The 23,211-nt window shown below is 38.2% G+C and overlaps 1 protein-coding gene across 4 annotated transcripts in view; it reads right to left on the reverse strand.

Annotated features, from left to right (window-relative positions):
* CNTN6 (contactin 6) overlaps positions 1-23,211 on the reverse strand; it is a 230,795-nt gene that overhangs the window by 87,450 nt on the left and 120,134 nt on the right. For 2 of the 4 annotated variants that reach the window (XM_030570683.1, XM_030570684.1), the window contains exons 5-7: positions 18,759-18,854; positions 2,423-2,626; positions 47-149 (exon numbers count right to left, since the gene is read on the reverse strand). In XM_030570683.1, the coding sequence (XP_030426543.1) occupies positions 47-149; positions 2,423-2,626; positions 18,759-18,854 (403 nt within the window). Of the gene's footprint in view, positions 1-46; positions 150-2,422; positions 2,627-18,758; positions 18,855-23,211 lie in introns of those variants that run through there. The other 2 variants (XM_030570685.1, XM_030570686.1) reach the window with 2 other exon arrangements.

Genomic DNA, 23,211 nt, shown 5'->3' on the forward strand with positions numbered 1-23,211 from the left:
ATCGCTGTTGAATAGCAAACATTAAAACAAAAACAAAACTCCTTACTTTCCAAGGGCAAAGCATTCCAGTTTAACAGATGAACCCTTCTCTGCGTATGTTGTTTCTGGAAAATGTACTTCAATCTTTGGTTCATACTCTCCCATCACACCTGTTGAACATCAAAACAGCTAGCACTCCAGTTGTGTGTCAGACCTGTCTAGTACAACAGGATTTCAGTGTAAAAGAAAGGATGTAGTTATTTCTAAAATTAGAGCCTCATCCTGTTCCCATGGGAATCAATCAGCATTTTAAAAACAATTTCAGAGGGAGTAGGATTGGGTTTCTGAGTGAATTTTACCTCTATGCAAGCAGCCACTACGAGGCCCAGGAATTATTTGAGTCTGTGTGGATCTTAAGTAGTGTATAGGTTTTGCACTGGGTAAATTTCACTTGTGGGTCAAGATATTTGAAAAAACCTCAGCACCTAGAAGCTCCCATTCAGAACAATGACTACTAATACACACAGTGTTAACCACAATGCTGTCAAATATCGAAAGCGAGATGGTTAATGTTCAGTATGAGATGTGGGTGAAGATGAAAACAATGAAAGCAGCTGGGTACTGAGCACTTTTGAAAATCTGACCGTTTCATTTAGATATCTAAACGGGATCTGAAGGTTTGGGGAAATCTTGTCCCAATTTTCTGTACTGAGCACTTTGGAAAATCTGACTAAGGGTTTAGCATCTGCAATGCTTACTGTGAATAGGATCAGTTTGGGGGGGTTTAGCTCTGCAGTGATTGTAGGCTTATATTTTTAGCCAATATGCTTAAAGCTGAACTTCCTAACTATACAGGGATAGGGTACACTGCACCAGGGCCACCCAGAGGATTCAGGGGGCCTGGGGTCTTTGGCAGCAGGGGGCCCCCGTTTCGGTGGTAATTCGGTGGCGGAGGGTCCTTCCGCTCTGAGACCTGCTGCCGAAGTGCCCCGAAGACCCGCAGCGGGGCCCCCCCCACACCAAATTACCGCTGAAGACCAGGCACTTTGGTGGTGGGTCCCGCTTCGGCAGTAATTCGGCTGTGAGGAGTAATTCTACCCTGGAGCGGAAGGACCCCCGCCGCCGAAGATCCGGAGTGGAAGAAGCTCCGCAGGCCCCGGCTCCGCTAGAGTTTTCTGGGGCCCCCAAAGCGAGTGAAGGACCCCGCTCCAGGAGCCCCGAAAAACTCTCGTGGGGATGCCTGCAGGGCCTGGGGCCTGGGACAAATTGCCCCACTTGTCCCCCCCTCTGGGCGGCCCTGCACTGCACTGGGATTAACCAATCTGTTCAGATATTTCCATCGATCTAATGTCTTCACCCATATCCCATATTGGATATAAACCAATTTTTTTTTATGTTTAACAAGAATTTTATTAACATTATGTGTGTTGTTCTTCACGGTTGCACAGTGCTTCAGAGATCACTGGCCTGGGGTCTGATCCAAACCCCATTGATGTTAATGGAAATACTCCCATGAATTTCAGTAGGCTCTGGATCAGGCCCCTACTCTCCCTAATGTAAAGAAAGAGGGAAGACGATAAGGAGCAGAAGAGATATGGAGAAAATATGGATGGAGAAAGGAGGGTAGGATAAAGGGACTGTGTTGGTAGAAAGGGGCAAAGAAGAATAGGAGCAAAACATTGGATGTTTGTACCTATGTTTTATATAAAATAACTAACTTATGAGCTATACATTTGTTTCGGGGCTCTAGTATTTACGCAGACAACACAAAAAATTATCTTCTGAATTAAAATACCATCAGAACTTCATGGCAGAAGTATTGCCCTATAATGCATGTTTGCCTTTTATTTATTCTAGGAACATAACCTTCTGCTGTGTTTTGTTAGTTTATCAGAGTACTTTGAAAGCAGTTTAGGTAAACTATCCCATCAAAAAACTTTGCTAACAGATTTCCCAGATATATATTCCCCATTGTGAGCATTTATTTAGAGAGCTGCCTAAAAGGTGTTTGGTTTTTTTCTCACTCCAATGACTTACTGAGTTTTGAGCTACCTCTGGATTTTATATTTGAGCGATAACTTGAATTTACGTTTAGAAAGCTTTGTCAAATTCAAATCAAAACATAAGCTTTCCTGGGAAGAATAAAATTAGAATGGGGGAACTGACATTCTTTTGCTTTCTTTCAGTTGCATTGTTTTGTCTTGTTGTAGATGTGTTTATTAATTAACCCCAAACTGAACCTCTTTCTTCATTTTACCAGCTAAGGTTAGATACAAAGTCCACTAAAGGTAAAAAGGAATCTTTGGATCAGGACCCAGATAAGAAGTATGAATCTGCATGTTTGTCTACAGGGATTTGTTATTACCTCAGAATGAATAGCTAATACATGATTTTAATAAGTTTTTTGTATTTTTTTCCAGATAGTCACATTAAAAGAACTTACCATCACTACGGAGGATGAGTGGAGTGGGTGGGCCCCGAACACTTTGTTCTGATTTAGCGTTAGTTACAACACAGGTGTAATTGCCCACGTCAGATAGCTCTACTTTGGCGATGTATAGATTTCCTGTCTCTTGGGAGACAAATCGACGGCTGTCCTCCTGAACATACAAGGGGTTATCATTGAAGATCCAAGCATAGGAAAGGTCTGGAAAACATCAAATATTCATCACGCATCCTTTCCAATGTACTCTATTCCATGATCGAGTCTAACCCGAATGTAACCAGTTTCAAATATCCAGTCATCCTTACAGGAGAAATTTGGGATGAACTCAGATAAAATAAGCATTGTTTGCCCTAAAACATAAATCAAACCTTTTCAGAAATTCATCAAATTTTGGATAACTTTTGTGCACCATTCGCTTTCATTTTCTAATGCCAATCTATTTCATGGCTTCAACAAGAAGAAGAAACAAAAGTGCTGAAATGCCATGAAAAAGCTGTTTTAGTAAGTAATTTCCATTTATAATACTGTCCTAAATATCTGGCAGTTCTATTGCTCTTTTAATGGCATTTTGGCTCCCACATATCCTTATATTTATTCTGGAAGCTTAGTGTGTTTATATGTGTGTAGAAAAAGTTTGTTTCTTTCCCTTCCATCCATCTAGATATTTGTAGGCTATTTGAATCCCATCTCTTCATTGAGACATTTGCAAGCTATTTCTAGGTATTTGTGGCCCCATTACCACAGTGTCTGAAAGCTTTTCAGATATTTGAGAAAAGAAATAAACAATAACAATCCTGCTTTCTGTTTCTTTCCACCCCGTAGGAGAAATGGTTTGATAATAGCTTAAGTTTTTGTAGGATGGCTTATTTATATTTGGGAGTGTAAGTTGGTGTGAGTTTTGTTTTCTAGTTCGGAAGGTAATTAGTTCCATGGCACTTCCCATCTGCTCTAGGAGAGAGTTTCATAGATACAGATCTTGTAAAATTTATGTATCTTCCACACAGTTTTATTCTTGACAGTTTTATTCTACTGGTGGTATGTATATGTTGTGGGAGGTCACAATTATGGAGGGAGAGAGGATTTCTGAAGTAGTTATGGCGAATCTCATCAAGGGGTTTGAATATAAGGACAGAGACCATGAACTTCTCTCCCTACTGTTGCTGACATATGGATTTAAGAAAAATACCTGGGTGCTGCTGATGGGTTCAACTGTCAGCTGTGCTAACACATTGTCTGCACAGACTGGCGTTCTGGTAATTTTGGCTGGTGTTAGGTTTTAGAACAGGGATAACACTCAAAGTGATGATCACTGTGTTGCGCAACTTTTAAAGTTCAGAACTCTCCTACAAATGGGAAAGGAGAACAAGAAGAAGCCTGCAGCTCTCCCTGGCATCCATGAAAGGAAGAGGAACCTAGTTTTATGAACTTCTCCTTTGTCCCCTCCAGGGAAAGAGATGGGGTTTGTGTCCTGTGCCAGCCCCTCTGTCAGAGAAAAAGAAAGAGAAAGAAATAGGGAGAGGTATCACTCTAACACCCAATATTGTATAACTACTGCTTGTTTGTGTAGTGCTGCTCTTTACTGATGGACTCAAACAAGACCTAATAAGTGCATTTATGTCACTTTCTAGGGGCAGCTCATATAAGAGATTGGCCTTAATACTATTGCATCTAAAAACTCTTTCCTTTGGGTCAGTAACAGAAAATCATGAGTTTTGCTATAATTATCACAGGTACTCTGGGAGTTAACTGACTATTTAACAGATTACTGAATATCCAAACGGAGGAGCATACTGAATAGTGACCATCAAGTTCCATGTTCATCCCAATATTCTATTGGCCCCTTCTCTTCTGTCTTAAGCAACATGAGAAAAAAAAAAGGGTGATTTAAGGGTATATCACCAGATTCCCAAGAAGGGAGGAAATGAGGGCCTCATATGGACATACTTGAGTTGTTTATTTTTTCTATAATTTATTTTAAGAATAGGCGGATGTGCATGCCTTATGCTACCATCTACCTCTTGAGCTCTTGTAGCTCTCACCCTTATATGACTGACTTCTAGGTCTCACTTTGCTGTGGTCCCCATGCAGCACGGAATTCCTTGCCTCCCTCTCTTCTAACCCTTTTCTTTCACTCCCTTTCCTCTTGTTTCTCCTCTGTTTCTAAGTTTTCCGTCTGCCTCTGCCACAGCTGCTCCTTTCTGCTGCCCGGAGTTTGACAGCTGCTGACTGCAGAGTTCTTCCTATCACGTTCCAAAAGTGTTAGGAATAGTACTGAAATTCTATTTTTAATAAAACAGAGTAAATTAGAAGTTTCAAACTCCAAAGCTTAGCTGATGAATAATACATTTAAGAAAAGCTAACCCACATTCTGCCAACAGCTTCATTTTTACATATCTCCCCCCCTACCATTATCAAATCCCTTTTTTAAAACATAATTTATGTTTTTCAGTTATGGCATCAGTACGGTGTGATAATAAGTCTGTAAACTTCAGTAGTTTGTTGGAGTTTTACATTCTCACCCTACAACATTATATGAGTGTAATTAGAAATGACACATCTCTGGGGATCGACCAAGGACACTTTCCCTAAGTAGCTAAAGCCTGTTTTACTACTAGACATTACACTTCACTGTTTGGATATACAATAAACATAGAATAAATGGCAATTCTTAAAATAATGTCATACTTGAAAAAGATGTATAGGGACAGATTTTCAGAAGTGTGCATGGCCAGCTGGTGCATGGACTTACTCTGATGCAAACTCTAGTTTGAACTCACATGTAAAGCTGGGCAAAATTTTTTAGCCAAAACCTTTTTTGGTGAAAAATACAGATTTTGCAACATTAAAATTTTTGAAAATTCAAGTTGTTTTTTCATATTCTTTGTGTTAAAAATAATCCAAAAAGACAAAGAGCTTTCTTGAAATGTAATGTTTGTTTATTTTTTGGTTCAAAATGACTTTGTTTTGAAATCGCCTTTATTACAAAAAATAAAAATGCCCAAATAAAATTTGAAATTGAAATGTAATGTTACAGGTTGAATAAAATGCTTCATTCTACTCATGCCTTTTTTCTTTTCATTTCATTGAAATTTCAAAAAATATTTTATCAAGTTGACCCAAAATGAACATTTTCCACTGATTTTTTTGGAATTGCCAGTGACTCAAAAAAAAAAAGGCAATTAATAGGTCTGCTCACCTGTAGGTATCTGTCTGTGAAAATTAGAGCTTGTTTACATAAATAGTTAAATATGTGGCTCATAAGACTTTAATTTTGTTCTAACTGAATTAAACAGTCAATGCCCTAAGTGAAAAGAGCCAAATTTTAGGTAGATATGTGAAAAGATGTTTATTGCTGAGACCATGATTTCATCACATTTCACAAGTGTAGTGTGCATCCTCTGAGAGAAGGGTGAGAAGGACCAATAACACCTTCCAACATCTTCCTACTATTCTGTTCATATCCCCTTCAGCTGCAGGACTTAAGCATTTTAACTTTTGTTCTCCCCCCACTCCAACTTTTTTTTTATACAGTTGCACCTTTGAGAGTCAGCCCTAGTTTGCACTGGATTTATAGACCACTCCACATCTCAAGATAAACCTAGGGTACTCTAGAAAATGTGTGTAGGTAGTTCAGCAGATTCAGCGCTTATCTCTTCTGGTGCAATACTAAACCAATGCCCCAGTGTGGTGCCAAAGACTACTGTGCTGCACAGAGTATTATGAAAAGAATGAGGAGTACTTGTGGCACCTTAGAGACTAAAAAATTTATTTGAGCATCAGCTTTCGTGGGCTAAAACCCACTTCATCAGATGCATGCAGTGGAAAATACAGTAGGAAGATATATATACACAGAGAACATGAAAAAATGGGTGTTGCCATACTAACTATAACAAGAGTAATCAATTAAGGTGGGCTATTATTAGCAGGAGAAAAAAAATTGTAGTGATAATCGGGATGGCCCATTTCCAACAGTTGACAAGAAGGTGTGAGTAACAGTAGGGGAAAAATAGTATAGGGAAATAGGTTTTACTTTGTGTAATGACCCATCCACTCCCAGTCTTTATTCAAGCCTAATTTAATAGTGTCCAGTTTGCAAATTAATTCCAATTCTGCACTTTCTCATTGGAGTCTGTTTTAGAAATTTTTTTGGTGGAGTATTGCGACTTTGAGGTCTGTAATTGAGTGACACTGTTCTCTCTAATAATAGACAAAACCAAGGCCTGTTCAGAGGTTATAGGCCATTCCATAGAATGTAAATAGAGAATTATGTTCCTGCTATAGAAATCAATAGAGTGCTATTAAAACAAACAAACAAAAAATGATAAAAAGGATCTTACTCCCTACTGAATGCTATGTCATTTAAGAAACATTCTACAGAATCCTATTAAATGTCTATCAAATCCTATTGGCTTTACGCTATATAGAGCTTTTCCATAAGGCTGATCTCAGAGCCTAATGAATCAGCAAAGAAGGGTCAGCTTTTTCTCTCTGCTTCTCAGTAGTCTCCAGTCAGCCTCAGCTACCACACACTTTGCTAGGCATCTCCCGGCATCTTTATCACATTATTGTATTTGGGCTTATCAATGTCAATGGGAGTTTTTTCCATTAACTTATTCGGGAGCATGTGCAAGCCCTTCTCCTTCATATCTGAATCTATATTTCTCCCAGTAGAAAGAGTATTAGAGCTCCCAGTCTTCTAACTGGAGGTTCACCACCACCCTCTCCCTCCCTTCTTCCTCACAGGTCATACTTGCCTAGTGGCCATTTCAACTCCCACTGAGGTCAAAGGAAGCCTTAATTTTAACTGAGTTCAATGGGATCAAATCCCTGGAGACCAAGATACCAAATTTTAGAATTCTCCTATATGGCATAACACTAGACTGCCAGGCTTCTTTTATAATGCAACAGTACATGTTCTTTGCTATTATCTCTGTAAAAGTTAAGGTACAACTACTTAGACAATGTACACGCCTGTCACTACATTTTGGGTAGAACAGATTCAAGGCAGAGTCATTAAACTAGTGTAGTATTGAAAGGAAGGTGTGCAGAAACCATGTCTGTCACTTGGAGGGTTTCCTTCATTTTTATTACTATCAGTAACTGAGCAAAGAATCTGGTAAGGATAATATTGGACAGTGGTTAGGAGTGGTGTGAAGATCCAGTAAAAGAACAGAGAAAGTAGTTGACAGTATATCTCCTGGCTAATGATGCCTACTGAAATTAAAATGCTTGGAAGTTGCAAATATGCAGGCTAATTCACTGAAGGTCAAATAAAGGCATATTTATCTTTTTTTATTATTATTTATTTTTTTCTTCATTTATCTACAGGATCTCTGTGAAAAATGCAGTTACGTGAATCACCTCTTGCTATTAACATACTTCTGACAGTCTCAGAAGAATTATTGAATTCTGGAGACTGTTGTGTAAGGACTACTGTGTTGTCAGTCGGGATACACATTTTACCCATCAGCAGTGATGAGGATGTTGGGGTGGTTTTTTTTTCTGTTCAGAGAACACTACCTTTGAGATTTTCCCTTTGGGGTAACTACTTCTATATGAAATTAAAAATTAAACAAAATTTCTGAAGTTAAGGAGTAGAGGATTTTCCATACTTGATATCACTATTACTCAATTTACTCAATTGTTCTCTTCAATAATAGCCAATGTCTCACGCTTTAGAAATATGAATACATTTAGCAAAATATCCAGTCTCGCACAGGGTGGGCAGGGTGGGTCAGGGGAATTGTAGCCCTTTTAGAATCGCTTGCAGGTGATAAGCTTATTCACTGAAATATGTGATTTATTTCAAGAAATATTATAAGTAGTCCTAAAATTACCTAGTCTTTTCTAGATGTGGTAGGGCCACATAAAAGATTATATAGATAGATAGATAGATCCACATCTAACCCACAATGGATTAAAAACTAGGCAAAGTTACATCATTCGTTCATACTTTAAACTAATAAAATATCTTTAGAAAGATCTTGTGCTGTTCTGAAAAGAAAAACACACCCTCCAGAATATGCTTTATATATTGAAAAGAATGAAGAATCATGTTATTACAGATGACATTCTTTCCATTTTGGCCCTAATCCTAGTATAGCTGATTACACTGAAGTTAATGGAGCTATGCATAGGCTCTATCAGATAACCAGTGTGTAATATATTGCTGGATGGGGCTAAATAGGAGCGAATCCTGCTCAGTGGCACATCACACATGTGTCAGGAAAGCAGAACCTTGGTTCCAACCACATTTATGGGGTTTTCTGCAAACTTCTGAAGCAAAATCATCTACAATACCAGCTGGATTCATTCCCAGGATACTGTAGGAACAGAGTGTGATTTACCCTCAGGTCATAAAAAAAATATTCTGCTACCTTATGGCAATTTTACACCTGGAGAGTATCCTCTGGCTATATGTGCCTGCAAATTATGACTGAAAATCAAATTCAGAGAAGTGTGAAACTTTTAGGATTTGCTTAGCATAAAATCCACAACAAAACAGGAATATATTAATGTCATTTTCTCCTCACATTTGTAATGAACACTGAGGTGTCAGCCTCTCAGACAAGCTTGCAAAGTGTAATTTTCCAGTTTGCTTAAAATATTTTGAGTATATTCAACACTACATAATAAGCACTGAATGACAACTCTTATAAGCAGTTACTGTTGGTTGGTCTTTGCCCAAATCAATGTGCTTGGGCACCAAATACTAGAAAATGATTCCAGCCTTTCAGTGGCAATGGCCTGGATACTGCAATTGACTTTGTGTGAGCAGATCCTTTCAACTTCATAGGACTACAGTCACTTCAAAGGGGGTCCATGTCAGTGCAGGAGTCCCATCATAGGGAAAAAGGCCCTAAGCCCATATCGACAAAGGGATTTAGGCACTGAGATGCTGAGCATCACAACAGCTAACTTTTTGGTGCTTAGAAAATCATTGGCATCCACAAAGCCTGAGTTAGGTGGCCTGGGTCACTATAAAATGTAGGGGAGAGATAGGTGCCTAAGAATGGGATCTTCAAAAGCCATCATGTTAGATGGCTCCCTGCTTAAGCAAGCCAATAGTAGTTGCTGATGAAAAGGGTATGTCATAAACTCTGTCTCATTCTGGGATTTAGAGACCTATCACTCCTTGGGATCCACAACTGAGAACCTTTGCCAAGAATCAGGTGCCAGAAGCATCTTTGCAAGAAATACAAATGATTGTGATGCCCTCTCCCTTATAGCACAGTGATTAGAGCACTCATTTGGAGGTAAGTGAGTTGGGTTCTATTCTTCCCTATGACTGAGCAGGAGAAAGAATTCAAATAGGGGATATGCTACCTTGTAGGAATGTGCCTGACCCACCAGGCTGTGGGATATTCTGATGGAGAACTATTTCCTGTTGTAGCTTTCTGCTTTGGATTAAATACTTAAATAGTCATAGGGCCAGAAAGAGAGTGTCTGAGAATGACTCTCTTGCCTGGTGGTTAGGGCACTCATCTAAGAGGTGGGGACTCAGGATTTAATCACCCTATTCAAGTGGTTTCTATGCCTTTTTGTGGATGTCAGCCCTGGTTTCCAGATACACATGGAGCACAGTCTGCCTGCACTAGTGCTCTAAAATGAAAAACATGTAAGTGTTTAACTCTATGCCCATGAGTAGTCCCACTGAAATCATAGTAGGAAAGCTAAACATGTACTTACATACAGGGGATTAGATTCCAATCCTGCAAACACTTATGCATATGCCTAACTATAAGCATATGAGTAGTTCCTCTGTGATCTATAGGACTACTCAGATGCTTAAAGTTAAACTCTTGTGTAATAGTTTGAAGGAGCAGGGTCTCAGGTTTCACATACTGGTAAAGGAGTGTGACAATGGGTCTTTGGTTCCAGTTCAACAACAAAAGAATCCAACTTCCTTAATGATCAGCTCCAACAAACTAATATCCCTGTTGTTTGCTGCATTCATTTGATTAATTAACAGCTTTTTAATTTACTGTTACATATTATCCATACATGAATACTCCTTCTTAAAAGAGAAAAGGCCAGTGACTGTATGCATGGTTCCCACTGAATTCAGTGGAAGTTTTTAAGTCACAACTTCTTTTTTAACCTGTATGTAACTGGAGGGGAGAGGGAGAGGGACAACATCCTCAGACTTGCTATTTTCTTTTTTCTTTTGTTCTTTTTAAAATTGCACAGAATTACCAGTTAGTAACTGATGTGGCTGACACTTCTCCCAGATACTGTGGCAGAGAGAGATTTAAAACACCTCCCATGTTAATCAGACCTCCTGAACCTTGTTAACCAGTGCAGGTAGTTTAGCAGCTGCACCTTGAAGAGTGTTGATGAGCATAATTAGTAATAAGTTGCTGATTCTATTAGGGGTTGTGAGGCTAGGTATATAGATCCACATGTAAGTAGACACAGAAAGAAGCAAGATGGTTTGGATATTGTGGTAGAAGAGTTATTTATGAGCTGTGTTATTTATTTTAAACCTAGATTAAATCAGCTGTTCATTATTTTGCTTACTGTGAAGTTGACAGAAAAAAGCCTTTCCTTATAATTTCTTCTTTTACTAGGACTACCAAAAAGCCTTGAAGAGTCAGAATATTCTTTTTGTAAAATTCATTTTGCTCTAAAACTTGATGTCTTTATCTATTAATGTGAGTAAAGGGACAGATTAAGGCTGAAAATTTCAGGCCTGGCTAGTGACTGGCAGTTTTAATATGCACAGTTTGAGATACCTTAAGGCTATTACTGAAAAATTTGGCCAAATTATTTAAACTCCATCAAGGTGTTCAGGGTCTCTTGCTTTCTTGCTGGAGATCTTTATCTACTTTCTACATGACAATCTTCCTACCTAATATATAATTGACCTCTTTTTTTGAGATGATGTCAATTTCTCCTTGCACTGCTGGGAAAATGGAAGATAACCATTATATCTTGGGTTGGGGGATGAATAATCTTAGAGGCATAACTGACAATTTTGTTTTACTTCATACATGATAGTATTTACACTTTGGGGAAATCAGTTTATTTTAAAATTGTGCTTTCAATAATGTTTAAAGTGCATTAAAGGAAGAGCACCTTTGTGGCTATCTATGTACTACAAATTCAGAATTGGCAATGAACTAGCGTCTATTGCTCTGTTCTTTTTCTCTTAGCAAATGTGCGTCTAGTGGTAAGGCTAGTTTCAAAACATTTATAAAACAGAAGGACAGAACCTCAGCTGCTGCAAACCTTCACAGCTCTATCGGTGGGGTGGGATGTGAGGACCAAGCGGAGCTTTTGTTCCCCAACCCCCACTTCACTACTGCTGTCAGAGGTGGGAAGAATAGTTTCTTCTCTCAGGGGATGGATTCATCCCTAGGAGTCTGATTATTTTTTTCCCTTCTGTTATTTCATGTTTTTATTTTTGGGTCTGATGAACATGAGGACCTAAGATCTCAGCTGAAACCTTATCCTCTATTCCCCTCCTCTTGCTTTTGCATTCCAATCTTCTAGCAGTGAGGTGGGGGAGATTGGAAAGAATTTCTGCTCTCAGGATTATCTCTACTTAAAATAGTATAGAAAGATCTTCTTTAGTATACACTATCAGCATTTCCTATGTGTATATTTAGTTTCAGTTCTTCTACACTGTCTTGGGCTTGAAAGTTCCCATATTATTTTGTACGTTGTCTCACATTGAACAAGACTATGAATTCCTCAAGGCAGTCTTTTCTCTGTAATACGTAGAGCACTAGGGATGCATATTACATTTGGCTGCCAGTAATTATAATATAATAAATAATATGGTGAGTCCTTATTTTATGCTTTGCATGGGGAAATCCCATTAGCATCAATGGAATGTCATGCATGGAGATTGCACACCCTACAGTATGCATCTTAGAGTTTGACAGTACAGAGTAGAGAACATAACTATTCCTTATCTCGATCATCTACAAATAATGTGAGGAATAAGATTAGTTTGATTTCAAAGCCTCTTGATAGCATAATACTATTCCAACAGTCTATGTTAAATGGTGCTAAATTTTATTACAAGGGGCCTTCACAGCTACATGATTCATTTGTTAATTTCACAATATTAAACACAATTATTAACTGAAATCTAATGATGAATTTGTTTGAGTGAACTAGTCATATCAGGAATGAGAGTTGTGGCAAAGTTACAGAGATTTAGTGTAAAGCCCAGATGTTATTCACTGTAATATTTGTAGGAACAATGTTAGGCCTAAAAAGGATCATCAGTGGCAAATTTAGGCAATCTTGGGGCAGGGACCCTTGTTGTGTGTTTTACAGTGCCTAGCACAATGGGGTCCTGGTGCATGACTAGGGGTTCTAGATACTACTGTAATTCAAATATATAATAACAACCTCATCATTAGTTCTGAGACTAATCTTAGATTGCAACAAATGGACAAAACATTTTGTCTTCAGTAGTAAATGCAGAGAGTACAGCTTGTAGAAACTAAAGTCCTGTTTAAAGAAACAAAGACCAATCTAAATTCACCTCTCTATCTCTCTTCTCTGTAGTGGACATTACAAGAATGTCTATCATGTAATGATCCTCCTCCTCCTTCTAATCCAGATTACCCTTTTTGTATAAAAGAAGGAAATTCAACACATTTGCAACTTTTCTCTGGCACGATGTACTGTCCAAGAAAGTAAACAGCAAACTATTTGATATCTAACTAGTTTCCTTCCAATTTATTTTTAAGAGCCAAATTCTGCCTGCCTTACTCTCACAGAACTTCCATTGAATTCACTGGGAACCATCCATACAGTCACTAGGCCTTTTTCTTTTAAGTGTTCAATGTCAGGGGAGAGAGCTTCAATCAAAATACTTTTTCCACAGTAATAGAAATGTTTCACTGTCTTAGCACCCTAGAATAGAATATAGTTTATACTGTACCTCACACCTTATTCCTCATCTCCATAGCATATAATTTTGGAACAGATACAGTGTCAATGGCTCACAGAAGGAGAGGAACTCAATTTCCATTCTCTGGAGGCTTGTTATGCCAAATAACTCTTTTTGTTTTCATGCCCTTTCGTCAGCAGCTCACATTTCCAACTAATAAGACAGTATGGAACGGGGTTGTATATGACTATCCTTCTGTCAGTTCAATTGATCTGGGATCAACTCACCTTTAACTATTTGTTTCCATTATGAACATCTTCCCTGGCTTTATGTCAGTATAATGTTTTTACTTTGAGTCTAAAGGAGCCTGCTAGTCTGAGAATGGTTAATTGTCCTATCTGTCCCATTGATCCATCTCAGGGACTCCCTTTGGAGCTTTCTCTGCCTATAAGGACTGGGTTTCAGTTAATCTCCCAGATTATATACCTCTTTCATAGTGCTGTAAACATTACATGAACTGACATTTCATCTCGCCATAAGATTTTCTGGGCTTAAACTGGTTTGATGGACTTCTTTCCGCCTCTGATATACTGCTTTCCCTTTACAGATCACTATTTATCTTCTCCTCTTAAGAATTTGTTTTATAACTCTGTTTCTTTAATAAGAATTGAGAAAATATTGCTAAGAGAGAGAAGTCAGTGCTAGCACGCAGTAAACTATTTTAAGCTCCCAAGTATGTGTGGCCACCTCCCCTGGAAGATAGAAAAAATGAATGACCAAAGAGTAGCTGCTGCTTTCAGTTTGAAAAACTGATTTGGCCCTTGTGCTATTTTTAATTCTTCATGTTATTGTTATTGTTCACCAACCAAGAGAAGCCATCATTACAAACACCAGTGGCTCAGGAGCACCTATGGCTCACAAGAAGCAGTAGTAGGGGCAGCAGAAGCATCAAGTAACCTCATTGCGGAGAAACTAAATGAATTCTTTGCTTCAGTCTTCACGGCTGAGGATGTTAGGGAGATTCCCAAACCTAAGCCGTCCTTTGTAGGTGACAAACCTGAGAAATTGTCATGGATTGAAGTGTCATTAGAGGAGGTTTTGGAATTAATTGATAAACTTAACAGTAACAAGTCACTGGGATCAGATGGCATTCACCCAAGAGCTCTGGAATAATTCAAATGTGAAATTGTGGAACTATTAACTATGGTTTGTAACCTGTCCTTTAAATCGGCTTCTGTACCCAATGACTGGAAGATAGGTAACGCAACACCAATATTTAAAAAGGGCTCTAGAGATGATCCCGGCAATTACAGACCGGTAAATCTAACGTCAGTACCGGGCAAATTAGTTGAAACAATAGTAAAGAATAAAATTGTTAGACACGTAGAAGAAAATAAATTGTTGGGCAAAAGTCAACATGATTTCTGTAAAGGGAAATCATGTCTTACTAATCTATTAGAGTTCTTTGAAGGGGTCAACAAACATGTGGACAAGGGGGATCCTGTGGACATAGTGTACTTAGATTTCCAGAAAGCCTTTGAAAAGGTCCCTCACCAAAGGCTCTCGTGTAAATTAAGTTGTCATGGGATAAGAGGGAAGATCCTTTCATGGACTGAGAAATGGTTAAAAGACAAGGAACAAAGAGTAGGACTAAATTGTAAATTTTCAGAATGGAGAGGTTCCCCAAAGGTCAGTCCTAGGACCAATCTTATTCAACTTATTCATAAATGATCTGGAGACAGGGGTAAACAGTGAGGTGGCAAAGTTTGCAGATGACACTAAACTGCTCAAGATAGTTAAGACCAAGCAGACTATGAAGAACTTCAAAACGATCTCACAAAACTAAGTGACAGGGCAACAAAATGCAAATGAAATTTAATGTGGATAAATGTAAAGTAATGCACATTGGAAAAAATAACCCCAAATATACATACAATATGATGGGAGCTAATTTAGCTACAACTAATCAGGAAAGAGATCTTGGAATCATCGTGGATAGTTTTCTGAAGACATCCACACAGTGTGCAGAGGCAGATAAAAAACCAAACAGGATGTTAGGAATCATTTAAAAAGGGATAGAAAATAAGACGGAGAATATCTTATTGCCCTGTCAAGGTTTCTTCCCCACTCTGAACTTTAGGGTACAGATGTGGGGACCTGCATGGACATTTCTAAGCTTAATTACCAGCTTAGATCTGGTATCGCTGCCACCACCCCCAAGCACTACCTTTTTCCCTGGGTAGTCTTGAGGGACTTCACCAATTCCCTCGTGAACACAGATCCAAACCCCTTGGATCTTAAAACAAGGAGAAATTAACCATCCCCACTCCTTTCTCCCACCAACTCCTGGTGGATCCAGATCCATCCCCTTGGATCTAAAAACAAGGAAAAAATCAATCAGATATTTAAAAAGAAGGCTTTTAATTAAAGAAAAGAAAGGTAAAAGAAAACCCTCTGGGAGAGATTAGCATACCAGCTACTCTCACAGACAACAAATTCAAAACACAGAGGATGTTCCCCTGGGCAAAAACTTTAATACACACAAGAACACCCAATTTGATAATTCCCTTAATGGCACCAAGACAAGTTACAAAGAAAATGAACATAAACCTATGTATCCCTTTCTAAAACTTACTACTCTGATAAGAAGCTGGTTCCTTGAGCTTTTTCACTCCGGCTGAAACTGAAACTCTCTAAACAAAGGAAAACTTCCCTCCTTCCTTTTGAAACATCTTGTTCCCCCATTAGTTCTTCTGGTCAGGTGTCAGCTAGGCTAGGTGTTCTTAACCCTTTACAGGTAAAAGAGGCATTAACCCTTAACTATCTGTTTATGACATGCCCTTATATAAATCCATGGTATGCCTACATTTTGAATGCTGCATACAGATGTGGTCTCCTCATCTCAAAAAAGATATACTGGCATTAGAAAAGATTCAGAGTAGGGCAACTAAAATGATTAGGGGGTTGGAACAGGTCCCATACGAGGAGAGATTAAAGAGGCTAGGACTTTTCAGTTTGGAAAAGACAAGACTAAGGGGGAATATGATAGAGCTATATAAAATCATGAGTGGTGTGGAGAAATTGGATAAGGAAAAGTTTTTACTTGTTCCCATAATATAAGAACTAGGGGCCACCAAATGAAATTAATGGACAGTAGGCTTAAAACAAATAAAAGGAAGTTTTTCTTCACACAGCGCACAGTCAACCTGTGGAACTCCTTGCCTGAGGAGGTTTTGAAGGCTAGGACTATAACAAGGTTCGAAAGAGAACTCGATAAATTCATGGAGGTTAAATCCATTAATGGCTATTAGCCAAGATGAGTAAGGAAAGGTGTCCCTAGCCACTGTTTATCAGAGGGTGGAGATGGATGGCAGAAGAGATCACTTGATAATTACCTGTTAGGTTCACTGCCTCTCGGACACCTGGTGTTGGCCACTGTTGGTAGACAGGATACTGGGCTGGATGGACCTTTGGTCTGACCCAGTATGGCCATTCTTATATGCCTATGCTCTCAAGCAATTCCCCAGAAGACTCCTCCGCCATTCTTTATGATGTCTAGTCAAAGTTTTACTGTGTGTTATGTACTGTACACAGTCACAGAATAACACACACATACAGGTAAGCTGGGTTTTGTCTTAGTAGAGAATCAGAGATGTTTCAGAGAATAAAGTGAGTTTCCATGTCAGATTGTATATATAAATTATGAAATCAAAATAATGGGGACCACAAGGACAAATGGAGGCCCTTTTATACAACCCCAAGTGATTTTAATATATAATGGAGTTCTTACTGCAGGCTACTGTTCAGTTGCTACACATAGAAAATGGAGGAATTGACATGGGATGAAGTGAGGTAGTGTTGCCTGTGAATTCACTTCATAGAGTGATACAAAATATTTTCAACTTTCCTAGTTTCCTCATCTCTTTTACCCTCTGAAATAATTCTAGTGGCTTTAGTAAACCTCATAGCTGCTCCTCGTCCAGCATATCTTCTTGCTTCCTCTCACACAAGCTTGAGGAAACAAGAGAAAATAGCTTCTGCTGATCCTTTCAAGCATACAGAATAGAGCTCAGCCAATCAAGAAGCTTGAAGAAATGTCATGTGACTTCATTCATGTGTTGATACCCAAATGACCCGGCTTGAAACGCTAAACACTTAACAGAAAACACTGCCATGCCTAATTTCAACTAAATACTCACTGACATGAAGTGTTTTGCACAGAAGCTCTTCAGTCTCACAAAGTGTGTTTAGTTTCTCAACAAATGTTTCACATGGCTCTCAAGCTGTCATAGTGCATGTGGTCAAAATTAGTGATATGGAGTAGTATATCCATTCATTTTATCCCTATTTTTAGAGTTCCCACTTTCTTTCTATTGATGAAGAGGTGTTGAATACTGATGAGAGAATATTTGTTCTAACCCAAACAGTCATTACCAGGTAATGAATAACCAATCTGCATGTACTTAGTTCTTTAGTGCAGGGATCATATTTACATCATGTGTATACAGTGGCTAGTACAATGGAGCCTTGATTCTGCATGGGGTTGCAATATGAATAATAATAATAAAGAAAAATTGGGATCTTTTATGACCTTATAAAAAAGAACTATCATCTATCTGAATTTCTTTGATCTTTGAAATTGGACTGATAATCTCATGAAACAGGGCTTCCATTAATTTTTGCTCCTGGTGGATCTGGAAATACAATGAAATCTTTATAATATACTCTGTACATTTTAGGCAAATCTCTTCCTTAAAATGCTACTACAGAATATTTTGAAGTATACTGTGTACATTTCTACTCCACTGTTATTGGAAGATCTTACTCTCTGTTAAGAAAACAATTTTTATCACTCTTTTGATTAACACACTGCATTGTATTGATAACACTGTTCCAGATGTTTTTGGAACTTGTACTTCAGGCTGAAATTCGAAATGTAGAGGAACATGAAAATGAAAAATAATAGGGGTAAAAGTTGTCCATATTTTTCTGAAACTCTGAAAGGTTTGAGTCTGTTTGAGTCTGAGGTTTGATATCCGAGTGAAGATTTTCAGTGGCGCTTAGTTAATACAGGAAGGTTTACACAGTTGTAGTGCTCACCCAAGTATAATTTAGGCCACAATCCTGCAAACACTTATGCACTTGCTTAACTATATTGCCACAAGTAGTCCAATTTAGAGGTCTTAAAGCTGAAAATCCACACATTGTAAGAAACCCATTTAAGAGCACAGCTTTAGTGGTTTGAATCTGAAGAATACTTACTCATATCTGATGATTTTATACTAAGATAGTAAATATACTTGCCATGTCATTCTCTTTTTAGGAATGCAATGCTCTGAAACAAAAATGACCAATTTGTTCAGTCCATCTCACAGTATTCTACTGTCCATCACCTTATGAGTTGCGGGTTACCTTTTGCTGCACATGACAGTATCTGTATAAATCAACATCAAGTGCACAGTTCAGAACGTCATATAATACCTCCATCGTGTGGTGGAGGACCACAAAGCAAAACCACTCCTTGTCCTTCTCTGACTGAGACAGTGCTTCTTGTTTTGGTTTCAAAATTTCCAAGATCTTGAACAAAAGAAAAAACAAAAATATTAACGGTCAGATTTATTTCGATGCAAATTATGGGTCCAACTTTGCAATCCTTACTCTGACAAAAATCTAATTGAAATTAAACAAGCCAGGCCTTTTATTGTAATATTATAATAAAACTTCTATCTGCATACATGTTCATATACCCTAACCTCGTGCCTTGTTTCTGAGATTGTCCAGTAGCAGGTATTTCAGGTGGAGGTGCTAAAATCCTTGAGGTGCATAGAAAAGCTGTTCATAGAAAAGCTGTTCATAGGAAAGTTACTTCCCAACTCCCAGCATTTTGTAATACATTATATTCCCCTTTCCAAGCTCATTCAACATTATTTGATGACACTTTACCACCACTTTTGGATACTGAACACAAAAAAGAAGCTTGTCTTGGCCTTTTTTTTTTTTTTTTGTATATTTCAAATTTACAAGTCCTTCATATCAATAGAGAAAAAGACTATTTTTTCTAATAATGAATGTTTTATTCATTTAATTATTAGGTGGACAATAACTTTACCATTTACTTTAGTACACAGAGGAGAATCTGTACTTAAATGCCTATGCAGGCAGACCTTTTTTAAAGGAATCTGATCAGTATAGTTCTGATCCAAACCCCACTGAAGTCAGGGCTAATCTCTCTGTTAATATCAATGGGCTTTGTATTTGGACCTATAAGAGCAAATGAAGAGCTTTACAGGAGACAAATAAATGGACACTAGGAGATTCATTATGGTAGAATAGCCTACCTGTAAGTGTAATATCTATGGCTAATTGTTAGTTTCTTTTAACTGAAGCTATGAATACACATCAAGAGAAGAATCTACCCTTCTGTTTCATTGCTTATTAAAAAGATGCAGATAATAAGTTTCTCAGTGTGGTTCCCTGTTAATAATGTGACTCTAATGATAAAAGATAACATAGCAGATGTATCTTCCAAAAAACTCCACCAAAGCCAATGGTTTTTCTTTTTGTTCCAAAAGCTCTCATTTAAAATGCTGAGATTCATTACTTTTATGTCAGAGTGCCTTATGGCAGGGGCTGTATCAAATGCTATTTTTTTTTCATTCAAACTGTGTTTTAATAAAATATAACAGGATATATCATCTCCTTCCTAGAGCTATCTATCCCATATAATTTCACATATTATTTGCTTTATTCATCTTACCACAAGGGTTTTATGTTCACGCTCTGAAAAGTACCTTTAGATCCTGTTAGGCATGGAAATTTAGTCCTGTAGATAGTGTCATGCAAATCAAACTTACAATCTACAAGAAATCAGGTAAATAATAGCTGTCTTCACTTTTTTCCCTTATGAGCTAATTTAAAAAAATATATTTTATTTAGAGCTGCACAGGGAGGTAGATGTGTCAGGGGACTTTGTTAATGGGGCTGTTAAATGTCAGGGTTAATTTAGGTCATTTGTATCCAGTGACAGAGTCAACTGCTTCTCACTGTGAGAAATAATCAGATTATTTTGTGGCTAAATTAGTTCAGATTTGGCCCAGGCTGTCTGCTCCTGCAGTCACCTTTGTTTTGAATTTTTGCCAATGTTACTTGCTGAAATGCTGGTGGTGATAGGGAAGTTTTCTGTTATGACCTCCACATTGAATCCAAGTCCTTCTTGGCTAGTGAAGGCCATCAGAAAGTTGCTGTTGATATTGTTGGAAATTATTTCCATGAGCTGTCTCTGGTAGGGGGATATACAATTTTCTTTGAAAGAGATGATTATAAGAGCCTTCCCAGACAATGACAGTTTCTTAAAAAATCTTCTTTTTTTTCTTTTGCTGAGAAGGATAATCAAGGAGGTTCTGGTGGAAATGGTCAAGAATCTAATGAAGTTCTCAGGTTTTACCATAACCACTTTGGCTTTAAGCAATGCTATAACATGGAGACGATGCTGATTGTAGTGGTCAGCAGGCGAAGAAGATCACGTCTTTTGTATTTGTTAGCTGCTTGGGTTAGCACTAACCCTGTGGAGTTCTTTGACATGTTTGTGGACCTTAAAATGAGGAAATGGAGTCACATTTGAATGGCTCTGTTCTTTTCTTTTTGAGACGACGTAGAAGGTAATAGTGACCAATTGTTCAACTTCCCTTTGGGCTCTCACATTGGTGATTCCACAGGATTGTGTGTAGGGGATCATTACATAGCTAGCTAGAATTCATGAAGTGTCAGTTCATATGTCAGTCTCTTCAATCCCACCTGCTGTCAAGCATCCTGCCTAACATCTAATTATGAGGTTAAGGATGAGACCAAGCTGGTGCAGATAAGAATGTGGTAATTTCTAATGGGCAACCAGAAGAAATGGAGGAATCTTTATATGTGCTTACCATTCATTACACAAGTTTGCAACTTGGGGCTCTTCTCTTTGTATTTGTATTTTGCAGTTTGTACTCGCTGTATTTATATTTTGCAGTCTGTAGTCACTGTTGGCTGATTTGGGTGGGGGGAGACTCAAAGTGCTGTTTTTTATCTAGAAAGTTCTGTTTGAGACCTTGCTTTCTCACAGAATACTTTTTCTTCATGTGGTTCAACAGCAGTTTGATCAGCTGAGGTGTTAAAGTTTACAGTCCCTTAGCTGAAATGAGAGGAGGGGAGTAACAAGGGTTCCAAATGATTATGGGTCCTGAATTCTGGAAATGACACAAAGAAGGCTCAGGATTAAAGGGGTCAAGGGCAGTGAAATCATATTTCATCCCTACAGAAGGTCCTTCCAGTCCAAGATGGAGGCACATTGGTAGACGTAAGTACGTTAGCATGGCTTAGATGAGAATGGTCCCATTGTTTGTGTTGCACCTAGTAAACAGGGTGGTCAATCCTGCACCAAACTAACTTTTTCATAGTGGTACAAATAGAGTGACAATTTTGTTCAGATACAGTTTCAGTATTGTATTTGTTCACAATGTCCACAAACAGCCACTATTCTCCCTATATTTTCAACAACTGGGTAACTTCCTGAGCCAGTAGGCAGAGAATTTAATAGACAATAATAAAAACCAAAAACAACAAAAAATCCAGTCTCATCTACTCAAAACAATAGTAGTCACTATCTGGACAGGCTCGGCTCTTGCTTATCAATACCTGAATTCACTCTCCTTTAGATGAACCTTACACAACTGACTTTACTTTTTTTCCTTCTCTCCCTCTGCTTGTATATTGGTCTCCTGTGCAGATATTGTCTATTCAGAGGTGGATGAATTGAATTAGGCAGCTGCAACACCTCATGAGCACTTTCTACACTCTGTTATGGTGACAATTGAAGGTATTTGTCAATGCATTGGAAAAACATTTTTAATATATGATGTCCCTTTAATTGCCTGCCTGCTAGTTATCTGGGTTGGAGTCGAAGTATTCTATGGGGAAAAAAGACAAAAAGGAAAGGAGCATATAGTATATTGTATTCACTACCATAAACAGAAAGGAAACCAAGAATGGCATGATTCTGTATGCCTTACTCAAACTTAACAGATACGTATTGTTTTATTTATTTGGTGTAATATCTAAACACCCAGTCTTTTAAATCTTTAGTAAACATGTCTACTTACTTGTTCTGAAAAGTTAGTACAATATAAATGAAGGAAGTAATAATAGAGTCATTTGATTATGCCTGTTCCCTTTTCTCCAAGGTGTCAACAATTTGCTACAGATCCTTATCAATTCACTACCCATCTTCTTGGAAAGGGACATTAGTAGGTGCATAGCACCCACTTACACCTGGTCCCAAAGTCAGGCAATGGCATGAAAGAACACAAGTGCATAGGCCTTAGTGGTGACTTGGCTGATATAGGGATAAGAGCCTCACAGAGTACTTGTGTGCTTATTAGAACGTAGCAAAAATCATTTCGCATAAAGTCTTTCCCGACGCTGCTGTGAAGAGATTGGCAATGCCATGTGAAGGCTGCTGTGAAAAACTAGTGTTTAGAATGTGTGTAAACACCTCTAGTAGGTGCTTTTGTGAGGATTGGATAGAACCTCATAAGAACACTGCCACAGACTTCAAATGTCACCATGACATCTGGAGATTGTTCAGGTCTGAATATCCCAAATTTCAGAGTTTAGGTTTTAGGAGAAAAGACCCAGTTACATTGTGGGGGGAAAACCGCTCATTGTCGTCAATAAAAGAAGGATCAGAAACCCTCACAAAGTTTCAAACCTGCACAAAATTTTCAAAAGACAACCCTGGGAGCTTAATTCTGCTAGACAGTAAAAAACATGGACCGAACAGCGACACTGGATTTATGGCTTATTAGAACAATCGGTAACCCACAAATCCCCCTTTTTGTCCTATGGCTGCAGAAGTTTTAGTGGGCCACTCTACCTTGAATAGTGTATGTGCTAACTA

The sequence above is a fragment of the Gopherus evgoodei genome, chromosome 7, assembly GCF_007399415.2.
Source record: "Gopherus evgoodei ecotype Sinaloan lineage chromosome 7, rGopEvg1_v1.p, whole genome shotgun sequence".
NCBI lineage: Eukaryota > Metazoa > Chordata > Testudines > Testudinidae > Gopherus > Gopherus evgoodei.